Source organism: Neomonachus schauinslandi, chromosome 5 (assembly GCF_002201575.2).
Source record: "Neomonachus schauinslandi chromosome 5, ASM220157v2, whole genome shotgun sequence".
In the NCBI taxonomy this organism is placed as follows: Eukaryota; Metazoa; Chordata; class Mammalia; order Carnivora; family Phocidae; genus Neomonachus; species Neomonachus schauinslandi.
In genome coordinates, this window is record NC_058407.1 from 96,100,197 (window position 1) to 96,114,855 (window position 14,659).

Sequence of the window (14,659 nt, forward strand, 5' to 3'; positions counted from 1 at the left end):
GCTAGGTCTAGAGACAAAAGACGTAAGACATGTTTGGGTAAAAACTAGCAGATCGGTTTTAGTTGCAGCAGAGAAATGGAAGCTCTAACTAGAAATGTGGTTTAGAAGATAGACGTTGAGTCTCGGACTTAAGGACTGGTCCTCTGGTGAGTAGTCATTTGAGCAGGAGTTGAAGGAAGAGTACTCTGGTGGAGGGTGGCTGGCAGCCTGAGGCTGCAGGAGAGATCAGGTGAGAGGTCACAGCAGGAGCTCAAGGGCCGAGCACTTGAAGGCCTTACCTGCAAACGTAGCACAGAGAGCAAAGTACATGACCATGGCGAGAACCATTGGAAAGGAGGGATGTCCAGGGAACCAAGGACAGGGAGGAGGCAAAGACACCTTCAGGCTTTTGAATGTGGTTCTGTGACCTGGAGAATGGTAGCCCCATAAATAAAAAAAAGAAGCCAAGAGAAGGCTGAGCAGGGGGAAAGTCATGTTTTCTGTAAAGACAGAGATGGTATGAGATACCAAACTAAGAATGCCCCTCCAGGAAGTAGGAAATATGGAACTGAAACTTGAGAAGCTAGGATTAAAGATGAAGATGTGTTTGTCTTTGGCATGAAGATCCTACTAAGGTACAGGACATTAGATGTGGTTTCCAAAGAGGCAGAGTAGCGAGCACGGTGGAGGGTCAACGCCGAATCCTGGAGATAGCCATATTTAGGAACCAGAGAAAAGGCCTCAGTGAAGGAGAAGAAGAAAGATAGGTCATCGATGCGATCTATTCAGATTGTACCCGCCACCTCTTGCCAGTCAGAGCAAGGCCAGAAAGTGAGAGCAAACATTTAGGAACTTTTGTAGCCTGTGACTTGTATTTTACAAAAGTATTGGCCCACAACAAATGGGAAATTTAAAAAACAGGTCTACACCACCAACTGAGAGAAGTGCAGGGTTAGAGAGTAAGAGGACTGGGAGACCCACTCTTAGGTATATACCTGAGAGAACAGAAAACGTATGTTCACACATAAACTTGGACACGAATGTTCCATAGTAGCATTATTCAGTAATACCCAGGAAGTGGAAACAACCCAAATGTCCATCAGCTATTGAAAGGATAAGTAAAATATGGTATATCCATACAAAGGACTATTATTCAGTCATAAAGAAAGAGTAAGGCACTGGGAGCATATCTTAACATAGAGAGGAGTTGAATCACTATGTTGTACACCTGAAACTAATAGAACATTGTGTGTCAACTAAAATAAAAGAAAAATTTTAAATGAAGTATTGATATGTGCTACAACATAAATGAACCTTGAAAACATTATGCTAAGTGAAAAAGGCTGGACCTAAAAGTCCACATATTATATGACTCCATTTATATGCAGTCCCCAGAATAGACAGTCCATACAGACAGAAAGTAACCCCGGTGGCTCCCAGGGTCTAGGGACAGGAGCGAATGGAGAGTGACTTGGTAACAGGTATGCGGTTTCTTTTGGGGAGCCAGAAGTGTTCTGGAATTAGATAGTGGGATGTTTGCACAACCTTGTGAATATACCAAACACCACTGAATTCTACACTTTGAAATGGTGCATTCTATGGTATGTGAATTATACCTCAATAGGAAAAAAAAAAATACAGGAGGGCGGGGCGGGTGAGTAAAGCAGGGAGGAAGCCAAGGCCTGGATTTGGGCATAAGAAGAAGAAAGATGAAGCGAAAACATCATTCCATATGTCAGCAGTTCAGCAGTTCCCCAGTTGTAGTCCATGAACCTCTAGGTTTGCTGCATTGACCTTTGCTCTGATGGTACAAAAGCAGTGTGGGTGACTGCTGGTGCCCTAGCGTGAGTCAGGGCAGGGATACCAGGCTGCACTCGCAGTCCTTGTGTTCTTCAGTGCTGCGCACTCTCAGCCCCCCTCCCCCCAAAGAGGGCCAGGTTCACTTAAGAATGTCCTTGATGGGGGCCTCTGGGAGGCTCAGTCTGTTAAGCGTCTGCCTTTGGCTCAGGTCATGATCTCAGGGTCCTGGGATCGAGCCCCACGTCAGGCTCCCTGCTCAGCGGGGAGTCTGCTTCTCCCTCTCCCTCTGCTGCTCCCCCTGCTCATGCACTCTCTCTCTCTCTCTCTCTCTCTCAAATAAATAAATCTTCAAAAAAAAAAAAAAGAGAAGGTCCTTGGTGAAGCATAAACATGAATTTTATTAAATCTCAGCCCTTGAGTACACGTCCTTTTTTTTTTTTTGTAAAGATTTTATTTATTTATTTGACAGAGAGAGCACAAGTAGGGGGGACAGTAGAGGGAGAGGGAGAAGCAGGCTCCCCGCCAAGCAGGGAGCCCGATGTAGGGCTCGATCCCAGGACCCTGAGATCATGACCTGAGCGGAAGGCGGACGCTTAACGACTGAGGCACCCAGGTGTCCCACATCTTTTTAATACTCTGAAGAATCGAGAAGTCTGCACAAAGCACTCCTCCTACATCCTGAAGGGCAGAGGCTGTCTGGAGGCAAAGCTCTTGTGCTGTGCTTGAGCTGCATGGTGAATGAACAGCTTCTTTTTTTCGTTGAACACCATTTTTACTTGAAAGAATGACTGACAGGCCAACCGTGGTTGTTGAGACTTGGGCATTTGGCAGATAGTTTCTTGAAAATGTACAAAGTGAGTCTGTCACTTCAAGGAAAACAACTGACAGTATTTGTTGTCAGTACTAAAATTCAGGCTTTCAAGTGAAAATTTGAGTTTGGGAAAAGTTGTATCCGTCACCAGGAGCTTGACAACTTCCCAATATATAAAGACTTTGCTGCTGGAAATCAGTGGTGATATTAAGAAATAGGATTTTTTTGGTATCATATTCTGACATAGGTCAATATTTGGAAGATCTGCCTAACTCAGTGAACGAGTATTTTCCAAATGACCAATGCATGGTGTTAACAAAAATCACGCCTGGGTAAAAGATTCATTCAAAGCACATGATAGGGGCGCCTGGGTGGCTCAGTTGGTTAAGCGACTGCCTTCGGCTCAGGTCATGATCCTGGAGTCCCTGGATCGAGTCCCGCATCGGGCTCCCTGCTCGGCAGGGAGTCTGCTTTGCCCTCTGACCCTGTCCCCTCTCATGTGTTCTCTCTCATTCTCTCTCTCTCAAATAAATAAATAAATAAAAATCTTAAAAAAAAAACAAAGCACATGATAGGCCAGTGGATTTTAACATAACACATGGAAAGTTCACTGATATGGTTGCAGAACCCATATTGCAACTTAACCTTTAAGAAACTACTTACTTGTCCAATTTGGGTATAGTATCAAAGAATAGTATTCAAAATGATGTGAAAAGGCTATTAAGATTCTCTTTCCAACTGTATATCTGTGAAGCCATATTTTCTTCATATGTTTTAACCAAAACAACGTATTAACAGACTAAATGCAGAAGCAGATTTGAGAACCCAGCTATCTTCTATTGAGCCAGACGAAGGCCAGAGATTTGTAAAAATGTAAAACAGTGCCATTCTTCTCATTAAATGGCTTTATTTGTTTATTTTGGAAAATAAGAGTTGTTTTCATTAAAAGCATGTTATTTATATATTATGTCATCAGTTTACTGTTTTTGAATGAATTGGCAATGAAATACTTTACATTTTTCTTAGTTTTGTTTTCTAACGCAAGAGATATTGATAGATAGTATCCACACTGACAAATGTCGTTCGAGGACGTCCTCAGTTAGTTTTAAGAGTCTAAAGTGGTCCCAAGACCAAGACGTTTGAACACCCCTGCGGTGTGCTATGGATGTTATGTCAACACTTCGCATGATGTTTGAGGTAGTTGTCTTTTTTGACAAAACTGGTATTATTATCAGACTAAGCCAACACATAGCAGTTCTGTCTAATCCTATTTTCTCCCACACACTTGGCAAAAATGTTCTATTTTCTTTTCACCGGGGTCATATGAACCACTGCCTGATCAAACGGGGTCATATCCTAGTCCTCCAGAGTCCAGAAATAGCTATACGGGTTGAAAGGTCAAAGAAATCTATCAGACTGTAATGTAAACAGCTCATTTCTGTTTCTTCAAATGAAACTTCAGAACCTGTGGGATTGATAAGTAATTTCACAATTATTATACAGAAAATAAGGAGTTCCATGAGCAATCTAGGTTGTGACAGATCCTGGTTTCTGACTCAGCTGGCACTTGGACCCCAGTAAACATGCAGTGACTGACTGGAGAATGTAGCTGGGTACTTCGTGACTCCCTGAACCTCTCAGGAGGACCCAATTCAGTGTGCTTTGAGGTTCACAGTGTTTTGAATGCCCTAGTTTTTGCTGTTGGAACGTTCCCATTCTAGTAGGGGATCCTCAGGTTTAGTGTTTATGTTAGATCTCATCCTGTATCTGCTAATAAGTTTCTGAAGACCCCCCACCCTTTAAAAAAAAAATCAAAAAAGAAGAAACGGTTACAATACAGCCAAGCAAGTTCTTATGTTTCATAAACAGGGTACCTGGAATCAGTGGGTGTTGAATAACATTCATCAAAGGAATGAATGAGCCAGTGATCCACAAGATATCTAGAAAATTAACTAGTTGCATGAAGCTATAATTTGTTTATAAAACGGGACGCCTGGGTGGCTCAGTGAGTTAAGCATCTGCCTTCGGCTCAGGTCATGATCCCAGGGTCCTGGGATCAAGTGCTGCATCAGGCTCCCTGCTCAGCAGGGAGTCTGTTTCTCCCTCTCCCTCTGCCTCTCCCCCTGCTTGTGCTCTCGCTTGCTCACTCTCTCTGACAAAATCTTAAAAAAAAAAGTGTTTATAAAACAAACCTCTGCTTGTTTGGTGCTAGTAAAGGAAGACCATAACCCCCAGTGAAAAAGCTCAGAATTTTATTCTCAGGACCTAGTACGGACCGCTGCCTTGCCTTAGGATTTTTAGTAAAGCATTGTTTCTTAACCCTGGCTGCACATCACCATCCCTCAGACTTCCCGAATCAGACTCTCCGGTGGGTGAGTGACAGGAGGTGCTTCTGTTGGCTTTTAAAGATTCTTCAGGTGACTACAGCCATTATATTAAGCATTGGCTCCCACGAAAAAGCCTTAAGACTCAGAAACAGCTTGTAGGACAACACCCTCCCCAAAACAGCACATACCTGCAGGGCAGCCAGGCTCCGAAGCCCGCAGAGCTGAGTGGCAGCCAAGAGCAAGATTTGATGTTTACACACTCAAAATCAGCTCTGGGTTGTCCCAGCAACTCGCCCCCCACAGTTCCTTCTTCCTCTCTGTGGCTTCATTCTGGGCTTTGCTGTTTTCTGTGATGATCTCAGTGTTTTTGGTAACCTGGCCTGCTGCGTTGTTATTTTTCTACCAACTGCTCCATCTTCTTCTGTGTTTACTAGTGTGCACTAATACTTCACTTAACCTGCGTGGAACTCAGAAGCCCCCACCACACCCCCCACATACACCTGAAAACAGGAGAAAAGGGCATGAGTGACCAGGACAGATGTCACTAGGCCTATGCACTGCGTCTGTAAGGATAGCACCCAAGACTCTTGCTCTTACATCTTTTTTTCTACACCTTTAAAACACAGTTATGGTTTCTAAGGCCTGCAGTAAATTAGAAATAGGGAAAGGAACTATCCTTGGCAGGCACACAGAAAAAGCTCAAGAAGTGACTCCTGATCCAAGTAGTGAGGAAAGGGGCATAAAAGCTCTAAGAAATGGATACAAGAACTCAGAATGCAGGACAGTGGAGGGCCTACGAGGTTGAGAGCAAACAGTTTTACACACCTCAATAGGTCATGACGGTACTCTAGAGTAATTATGGCCCAGATCACCAAGAAAATATTAAATTATATTCAACTTCAGGAAGCAGGGTAATGTATGTTGTTTTTTGTTTGTTTGTTTGTTTTGTTTTTTAATTGCAAGCATTCGAAATGGTTTTAGGGCTTCCAAGTGGTTAAAGGTCTTCATGCCTAAAGGTAAACTCTTGGCTATCTAGAACTTATTTATCAGTACTTTAGATATTTAAGATCTACCCTATTTTTTTTTTTAAGATTTTATTTATTTGTCAGGGAGAGAGAGAGCACAAACAGGGGGAGCTGCAGGCAGAGGGAGAAGCAGGCTTTCCGCTGAGCAGGGAGCCGGACATGGGGCTCGATCCCAGGACCCTGGGACCATGACCTGAGCCGAAGGCAGACGCTTCACCGACTGAGCCACCCAGGCATCCTGAGATCTGCCCTATTTATTGCTTCTATTCATTTATGCCCCTGTTCCTAAAATATTAAAAAGCAGGGCGCCTGAATGGCTCAGTCGGTCAAGCGTCTGCCTTCAGCTCAGGTCATGATCTCAGAGTCCTGGGATGGAGCCCCATGTCATCGGGTTCCCTGCTCAGCAGAGTTTGCTTCTCCCTCTGCCCCTCCCCCTTTGCGTGTATGCTCTCTCTCAAATAAAGAAATAAAATCTCTAAAATAAAATAAAAAGCAAAAGATTTAAGGCAATCAGACCTTATTCTATATGCTTTCTAGTACCTGGCTCTGGTTCTTAGCAAAACTTGCTGCTAACCTGGTGCTCTGTCCCTGCCAAATTTCTGCCCATGTGATATGTAATGAGACTCAATCCTATGTCTTTGCTCATTCATCTGACTGTGAAAGGGTCATAGATGTCTCCCTGTCCCTTGAGCTAGTAATCTATATCCCGTCATCTCAGCTAGCGAGAAAAGAAACTGTTACATGCCACCTCCTCCCTCATCAAATGCTCTATAAATAGAGTACCTAGCATATAGTAGGCGTTTAACAAACGTGTCGAATGAATGAGCCAGTGATGCACAGGGTATCTGTAAAATTAACTACTTGCAGGAAGCTGTAAATTTGATAAAGAGCCTAGCCCACGATGAGAATAGCAATCCAAGAACATCAGCAGATCCTGGCACCAAGGAAATCAAATAGTTGATACACTCTTACGTGGGAAAAAAAAAAAAAACCAGGATATGTAAGTACCCAGGCTGTGTTGGTAAGTTAAAAGAAAAAAAGTATGGGAAAACAGACTAGCAGGACATAGGCCAATATATAACACAGTTATCCCTCTTGTTATTCACTTGATAAATAATTGAGCATTTTCTCTGTGTGTAACACTTTTCTGAGCATTGCAGAGTTAACCAAGCTCACCACCATATTGCCCATGAAAAACAAGCTGCAATCTATAATTTGACGGCAAGAATTGCAGCAACTGTAAACCATGAGCAACTCAAGAACACTAATTACGCAGTGGTAGGATAGGATAGGTGAAGTGTCCTTCCAGAAAGACGCAGGGATTCCAATTCTTTGCACACACACAACTGTTGTAGGAGCGTTGCCGAGCACATGAGCCAGACTGCTTGCTAACACTGACTGTGAACGTGTAGTAAAACCTCGGAACATGCTCATTGTAGTTGAGGAATACCAAATGTTACTGACCCTTTTTAATTCAGCAAGCCGCCTTTTGCCCGTTTATGGCCCAGCCTGAGATACCCCTTGTAGTTCAGTCATGGCCCTGGGACCGTGCTGGGAATCACAGCTTTAGATGACATTTTTCCAGGATATTCACATGGATTCATAACACAGTTGATGCCCAGACCTCAGTATGTGAGGAGTATGCAACTGTATATTCAGGAATCCGACTTTACAGCCAGGCATGAATTTACGTTTGTCCTCTTCATAAGCTGATCTTACTCTGCTAACAGGACAGGTGATGACATCAGATCATAAAGGTGTAAAAGAATGTCCCCGGGCATAGTTGGGCACTCTTAATTCCTTGAATCATTTGGAAAAACGCAAGAGAAAATTCCTAGCAATATTTAATAGGCTATAAGGGACACCTAGTCTGAGGACCCAGTTTTATATTGACTCCATATAAAACTCCTTTCTTCAGTTTTAAATTTGTATTTGCAAAGAGACTTCTGATTCTTGGGGATGCTGTTATCTTCTTTGCCGACGTCCACATAATATACAGATTTTCCACTCTGGGCTGCATTTCGTGCCAGCTAAACTTCCAAGACAAAACCAGGAGGGCATCCGGCATGGGTAACCCTCTTACTGATTTTTCTCCCCTCTAGGTTACCCCTTGGCTGTGTTTTTTCGGCGTTACCTTTTCTTCAAGGACAGCTACCTCATCCATCTCTTCCACACCTTTACAGGCCTCTCAATCGCTTATTTTAACTTTGGTGAGTGAACTCAGCCGTGGCGCCGCGATTGGAGGGAGCCTGGGAAGGAGCAGACTTGAACAGACTTTCTGGAGAGAATCTGATGGCTAGGGAAGTACAGTGCTCTGCTTGCAAAAAGAGGGTTTGTATGCGCAGGAACAGAGCTTAATTTTCCTCTTATGTACATTCCTCTCCCAGATAATATTTTTAGAGCTGTTACCTCGGCCTGACCCCATCATTTTCTCTGCTGGGGCTGTCAGCGGATGACAGATGCAAGCAGCCTTCGTCAGGAGCAGCCCTTTAGCTCAGACATTCAGAAATGCCGTAACTCCCCGACAGTCCCTTATACTTATACAATTCATTTCCTTCCCTCTCTCCGAAACATGAGTCTCTTTTCAAAGAAAAAAATCCTCGCACCAAAGTTTCTTCTTTAAATTTAATTCTCCTTGTGTTGAGAAGTTTCAGGAAGGGTGGAAATGCAAAAACCAAAAACAAAAAAACCCCCAACGACCACAAGCTAAACTGTGCTCTCCCCTCTGCCTGCAGGACATCAGGTCTACCACTCCCTGCTATGCATTGTGCTTCAGTTCCTCATCCTCCGACTCATGGGCCGCACCATCACTGCTGTCCTCACTACCTACTGCTTCCAGATGGTAACCGCGCTGCTCCCTCGGCAGGCAGCTCAGACCACAGCCGACAGCACTTCAGGGGTGGGGGGATGTCAGGGACTGTGGCACAGCAAAAGGGAACTAAGAGATCCAGTTTCTAGTCCTTTCTCCCAGCATCACTTCCGCAGCCCAACTTCGGGTAGGTCACTTTTCACGGGCGCCAGGTGTCTCATCTGCAGGTGGCAGTGGTGATATTTTACCTGCCTCCAGGGAGGGGTGGCGGCTAACCCCCTTTGCAGAGGCCTGGGCCACTCGGGTTCTTTGATTAGCCCAGTTAGCTGGCCATGGGGGTGTCGCTTAAAGGCAAGACAGCAAATCAGCTTGGAATGAGCTACCAACTCTAAGCTCTGAATTCCCCGTTTAGCCCTCATTCTGCCGAGAAGCCTTGACCAAGTCTCTTCCTCTCTACGAATTCAGTTTCTTCCATTTATAGGAACTTAAAGCCTTTAAGGAGGAGACCAGGAGAAAGAAAAAATGAAAGAATACGGTGGATTTCAGAGCAGGGAGAAAATAAAGAAATCCTAGCAGGTGGTAGAATAAATTCTCTCCCCACCCCCCAGGTCTACCTTCTTGCCGGTTATTATTACACAGCCACTGGCACCTACGATATCAAGTGGACAATGCCGCATTGTGTCCTGACCTTGAAGCTGATTGGTGAGTGCTGGCTCACTGCCTTCCCCTTTTACACCTAGGCTCCTCCCCGTCCAACCATGTTCCCCCTGGTCCGCTCCTGGCTACGCTCAGTCCACAGGCCACATCCTCAGTGCCCTCCCTCTGTTCTACCCATGCCTCCTCTCTCTGCTCAGGTTTGGCTGTTGACTACTTTGACGGAGGGAAGGATCAGGTAAGTACCCATTCCTCTGCAGAGAGGTTAAGGAATGTAACCAGAGGGAAGGAGAAAGGCTGTTGCTACCAAAAGACTGCACCCAGATGCCAGGGCAGAGCCTCTCGCCCATGCCCAGCCTATGTGAGTTCTGTTTTAGAGAGCACTGAGCAAGGATCAACAAATCTAATTTCCCCGGATCCAGCTCGTGCCCAAAGTCCAGAGATCAGTGCCAGCCTGGCATTTGGAAAAGCAGCAGCCCACTGTTGCTAAGTTACCCCCGCACATCCTCATTTCCATGTGAAGCAACTCCTTTTCTCCATATCGTGCCCTCAAAGAGACGGCTATCTTTTTTTTTTTATGTTATGTTAATCACCATACATTACATCATTCGTTTTAGATGTAGTGTTCCATGATTCATTGTTTGTGCATAACACCCAGTGCTCCATGCAGAACGTGCCCTCTTTAATACCCATCATCAGGCTAACCCATCCCCCCACCCCCCTCCCCTCTAGAACCCTCAGTTTGGTTTTCAGAGTCCATCGTCTCTCATGGTTAAGAGACGGCTATCTGAACAAGCCTGGTTCCGTGGGGCACAAGGGTGGGGAACACGCAAACTGGCTCTTGGGGGGAGATGCAAGGCTATCCTGAACCATTCATTCTCTTCTCGGCATAGAATTCCTTGTCCTCTGAGCAACAGAAATACGCCATACAGGGTGTCCCTTCCCTGCTGGAAGTTGCTGGTTTCTCCTACTTCTATGGGGCCTTCTTGGTAGGGCCCCAGTTCTCAATGAACCACTACATGAAGCTGGTGCAGGGACAGCTGACTGACATACCAGGGAAGATACCAAACAGGTAAATGCCCCTCTTGGTCAAGACCTCTGCATAGGTGTCTCACCCAGTACAAAGCCACTTCTAAGTGACTTCCTGAAGGCCAGCCCCGGCCACGTTCTGCAGCGTGGCCCTGGCTCACAGGCCTGTGCCACGGCAGGCATCAGACTGTCATAATGGGCACCGGACCTGCTGCTGGCGGCTAGTGGGCCCTTTTCAGCTTAGACCCATTCTGACCCCGTAGTGCAAACATAAAAACTCACTTTTATGCCACAGGATTTTGCCTGAACAGTCACGTCCCTGCCTTTACCAAAAAAAAAAAAAAAAAAGGAAGAAGACTGTTAAATATATATATATATATCACAGTAGAAAATTGAAAAAAGTTACCGGAAAAAAATCCCTTTCCTGAGAAGTTGCCTGGCCTGTGTTTGAGCATCAATTCAGCCAGGGTAGGAAAGAGCAGATTGAGACTCGGTCATCCTCCTGCCCTCCGCACTGGCCTTTCAGCCCCAGTGTGGCCGGAGAGTGCCGGTGAGGCCGCGTGATCCATAGCACCCCCGAGGGGACGCGCCACAGGCTCGGGCACGCTGCCGCCCCCCCACCGCCCTGCCCTACCCCGGGACTCGCGGGGTGCTGCGCTCACCACTCCTCAAAGCCAGCCATATAGAGCTGCCGAATATCGGCTTTGCACCGAGAGCTCCTCGCCCCGCACACTCTGAAACACTTCTCTCCGTAATTTAAGGTCAGCGGGTGAAGGGAAAAGCCTCTGCCTGTTGTGACCCTGCTTGTTCCTTTCCAGCACCATACCTGCTCTCAGGCGCCTGAGTCTGGGCCTTGTCTACCTAGTGGGCTACACTCTGCTTAGCCCCCACATCACAGAAGACTATCTCCTCACTGAAGACTATGAAGTGAGTGGTGACTAATGCTGCAGCAGCCTGGCTGCATCAGAGCTAGAAACGGACAGGCCAGGATCCCTGTAGATAGCCAAGAAGTGGGTCATACCATCGACAAATGCATGTTGGTTTTGCTCTAGATCTGGGCGAGTTGGTGTCCATGCCAGCCGAGCCGGGACATGTTCATCAGCCAGCACTGAACGACCTTCGCGGGCACAGGGCTGTGCCAGGTGCACGTTTAGCACCCCTTACCTCCCGTGGGAGCAGCTCCTAGCTTGGTTTATCGCAGCCAGGGACTCCTTGGAGCCTCGTAGCTTCCGGTCCTCTCCAGCCTGTTTTCTTCTCTTGATAGATTGGGGCTTCTAGGGAATTCAAAGCCCAAGGGAGGGGGAAGTGCTGGCTTTTGCTCCTGCCCAGCTGAAAGGCTTGCAGCAGTTCCCTACACACTCTGGGTAGGTTTGCCTCTTAAATTAACATTGACCGTGGATATCTCAGCGTCCCTTGGTACTTGGTGTCCCGAATGCTCGGGGCTTTAGAGGAGTTAGGGACAAGGCTGTTTCTGGGACTCTCCAAAGAAAAAGGTGACTGGCTGTTCGCTGGGTTCCCTGCGTACTCCTCTTAGCCTATTCGAAGGGCTAAGCCAGCAGGCCGCCAGGTGGACACGCAGTGGTCAGCCACGCGTTTGGAAAGGAAGAGCGTTAAGGGAAATTTGCCTTGCCCAGGTAGTATCCCTAACGTGTGGCCATTCTCTCTTCTCTCTTCTCTCAAGAACCACCCTTTCTGGTTCCGCTGCGTGTACATGCTGCTCTGGGGCAAGTTCGTGCTGTACAAATATGTCACCTGCTGGCTGGTCACCGTAAGTAGAAAAGATGAACCTGGGGCCTTGTGCAACAAGCCGTGGGGCGTGGTGGGGAGGAGCATAGCCGGAAGGCTCACGGAGTGGCTCCTTCCCTCAGGAAGGAGTGTGCATTCTGACGGGGCTAGGCTTCAACGCGTTCGATGAACGTGGAAAGGCCAAGTGGGATGCCTGTGCCAACATGAAGGTGTGGCTCTTTGAAACAACCCCCCGCTTCAGTGGCACCATCGCCTCATTCAACATCAACACCAATGCCTGGGTGGCCCGGTAAGCCGCTGGAGTGGACGTCTGGGCCCTAGCTCCTTCCTTCTGCTGCTTTCCCAGATTTGAGGGCACAGACGTACTGTCTGTCTTTCCCCACTTTGGGTAGAACCTCCAGTCATCCTCACACCCACCCACACTTAGTTTTGTCCCCGCTCCCATCCCCCCAAAACCCATTCCTGTCATATTTGCAAGACACAAGCAAGACCCAGAAGTGCCTTGAGTTTTGTTCGTTTTTTAGAGAGGGAGAGAGCGAGGGGGGATGGGGAGGGGCAGAAAGAGAGAGAGAATCTTACACAGGCTCTTTGCCCAGCGCAGAGCCCCATGCAGGGCTTGATCTCACGGCCTGGAGATCATGACCTGAGCTGAAATCAGAAGTCAGACGCTCAACCGACTGAGCCACCCAGGTGCCCTAAGAAGTGCCTTGAGTTTTAATCCCAGTTCTGCCACCCACTGGTTTTATGTTCCCCGTGCACGAGTTTGAGCGGCACGGGAGCTGTTCTGTCCTCCTCACCCCTGCCCGAGGCAGCTGTTGACAGAGTGGCTTGCCCACGCTCACCCAGCTAAGCTTGAGGCCTGTTTTCTGTCTCTGAACTGAGCTATAACTTCACCTTCTTTCATCTGTAAAGCTAATCCGATGGCACTGCCTCCCTTACCCCAGTGGCCCCAAGCGGGAGCCAGCCACCACCACTGCACGCCTCGGGGCGCTGGGAAGCCAGAGGCAAGGTGGTGGTGGTGCGCAGACTGGTCTGAGGCTCATCCCCACCCACCCTTTTCTCTAGTTACTTCTTCAAACGACTCAAGTTCCTTGGAAATAAAGAACTATCCCAGGGACTCTCACTGTTCTTCCTGGCCCTCTGGCATGGACTACACTCAGGATACCTGATCTGCTTCCAGATGGAATTCCTCATTGTTATTGTGGAGAAACAGGTAGGCCTGAAGGGTGGTGGGTGAACGGGGACTATGAGAAGGGGCAAGACACTGATGACCTCTCCCCTCGCTCCCCAGGCTGCCAGCCTAATTCAGGAGAGCCCAACCCTGAGCAACCTGGCTTCCATTACTGTCCTACAACCCTTCTACTATTTGATGCAGCAGACCATCCACTGGCTCTTCATGGGTTACTCAATGACTGCCTTCTGTCTCTTCACATGGGACAAATGGTTTAAGGTAAGCGAGGGCCTTTGGGCAAGGATTGCGGGGGTGGGGGGGGGAGGGGTCGCTGAAACCTCTGGCGTTAAGGGATAGTCCCTGCCTTGTGTCTACCTCATTGGCCTTTATCTCCTCCACAGGTGTATAAATCCATCTACTTTCTTGGCCACGTCTTCTTCTTGAGCCTACTCTTCATATTGCCTTATGTTCACAAAGCAATGGTGCCAAGGAAAGAAAAGTTAAAGAAAATGGGATAATCTGTTTCCCTGGTAAGTAAATATCCCTGTAGCTAAGCTGAACTACCAAGTGACAGAATAGAGCACTAGATTGGAGATGGGAGGCAGGCAGTATGGGACATCTGGAGTGAATCTCAAGGTAGCCTGGCTTCTAGGAAACCCCAGTGTGGGGCACGGACTTACCCGAACTCGGGTTTGCCAGGAAGAAGCTGGAAGGGCTACAGACCAGGGACTAGAAGGAGGGACTCTGACCGGCCTGCCAATCAAGTCTCTTCTCTTGCAGGTGGCCTAGAGCAGGGCTGGTGCAGAAACGACTTGTATCCCTTTCCACAGCACTCCTTCGCCTCAGAGCACAGAGAACGTAGAAGCCAGGGAGTGGGGAAGACACGGCACTCCTAGCCGTGCCTCTGCTGCCAGCCAAGGGTTCACCTGGGGCCAAAGGGGAAACTCTCGTGGGAGGAGTAGAGGGCCCATGTCTCCCCTCTGGGCTCCCCCATGCACGTTGCCTTATCTCTCCCCCTCTAGCCAGGAATCTGTTGTGCTTTTCCTCTGCCAATGTACTATGATTGTATATGTGCCGCTACCACCACCCCCCCCCATGGGGGGGAGGGGAGGGTACCAGGCCCCACCTGCTCCACTTTTTCTACCTTGGAACTGTACCAGATAAAATCACTTCTCTTTGTTCAGTTTTTCACTGCTAGCCTTCCCGACTGCTTTCTTACAGACAGTTCTCCGGGCTCGCCATAGTGGAAACAAGCAGGGCGCACTCCCTGCCCCGCCCAGAAGCTTGGCGTCCAAGCCTTCCTGCAAA

The 14,659-nt window shown here is 47.6% G+C and overlaps 1 protein-coding gene across 1 annotated transcript in view; it reads left to right on the top strand.

The window, feature by feature from the left end:
* LPCAT3 (lysophosphatidylcholine acyltransferase 3) overlaps window positions 1-14,542 on the top strand; it is a 38,801-nt gene extending 24,259 nt beyond the window's left edge. Inside the window, exons 2-13 of the mRNA XM_021690535.2 lie at window positions 8,045-8,152; window positions 8,678-8,784; window positions 9,360-9,453; window positions 9,606-9,643; window positions 10,299-10,477; window positions 11,253-11,361; window positions 12,116-12,202; window positions 12,303-12,469; window positions 13,246-13,393; window positions 13,472-13,630; window positions 13,753-13,881; window positions 14,132-14,542. Of these exons, the coding sequence (XP_021546210.1) occupies window positions 8,045-8,152; window positions 8,678-8,784; window positions 9,360-9,453; window positions 9,606-9,643; window positions 10,299-10,477; window positions 11,253-11,361; window positions 12,116-12,202; window positions 12,303-12,469; window positions 13,246-13,393; window positions 13,472-13,630; window positions 13,753-13,869 (1,313 nt within the window). The 3' untranslated portion in view covers window positions 13,870-13,881; window positions 14,132-14,542. The remainder of the gene's footprint in view (window positions 1-8,044; window positions 8,153-8,677; window positions 8,785-9,359; window positions 9,454-9,605; window positions 9,644-10,298; window positions 10,478-11,252; window positions 11,362-12,115; window positions 12,203-12,302; window positions 12,470-13,245; window positions 13,394-13,471; window positions 13,631-13,752; window positions 13,882-14,131) is intronic.
* The last annotated feature ends 117 nt before the right edge of the window (window positions 14,543-14,659 follow it).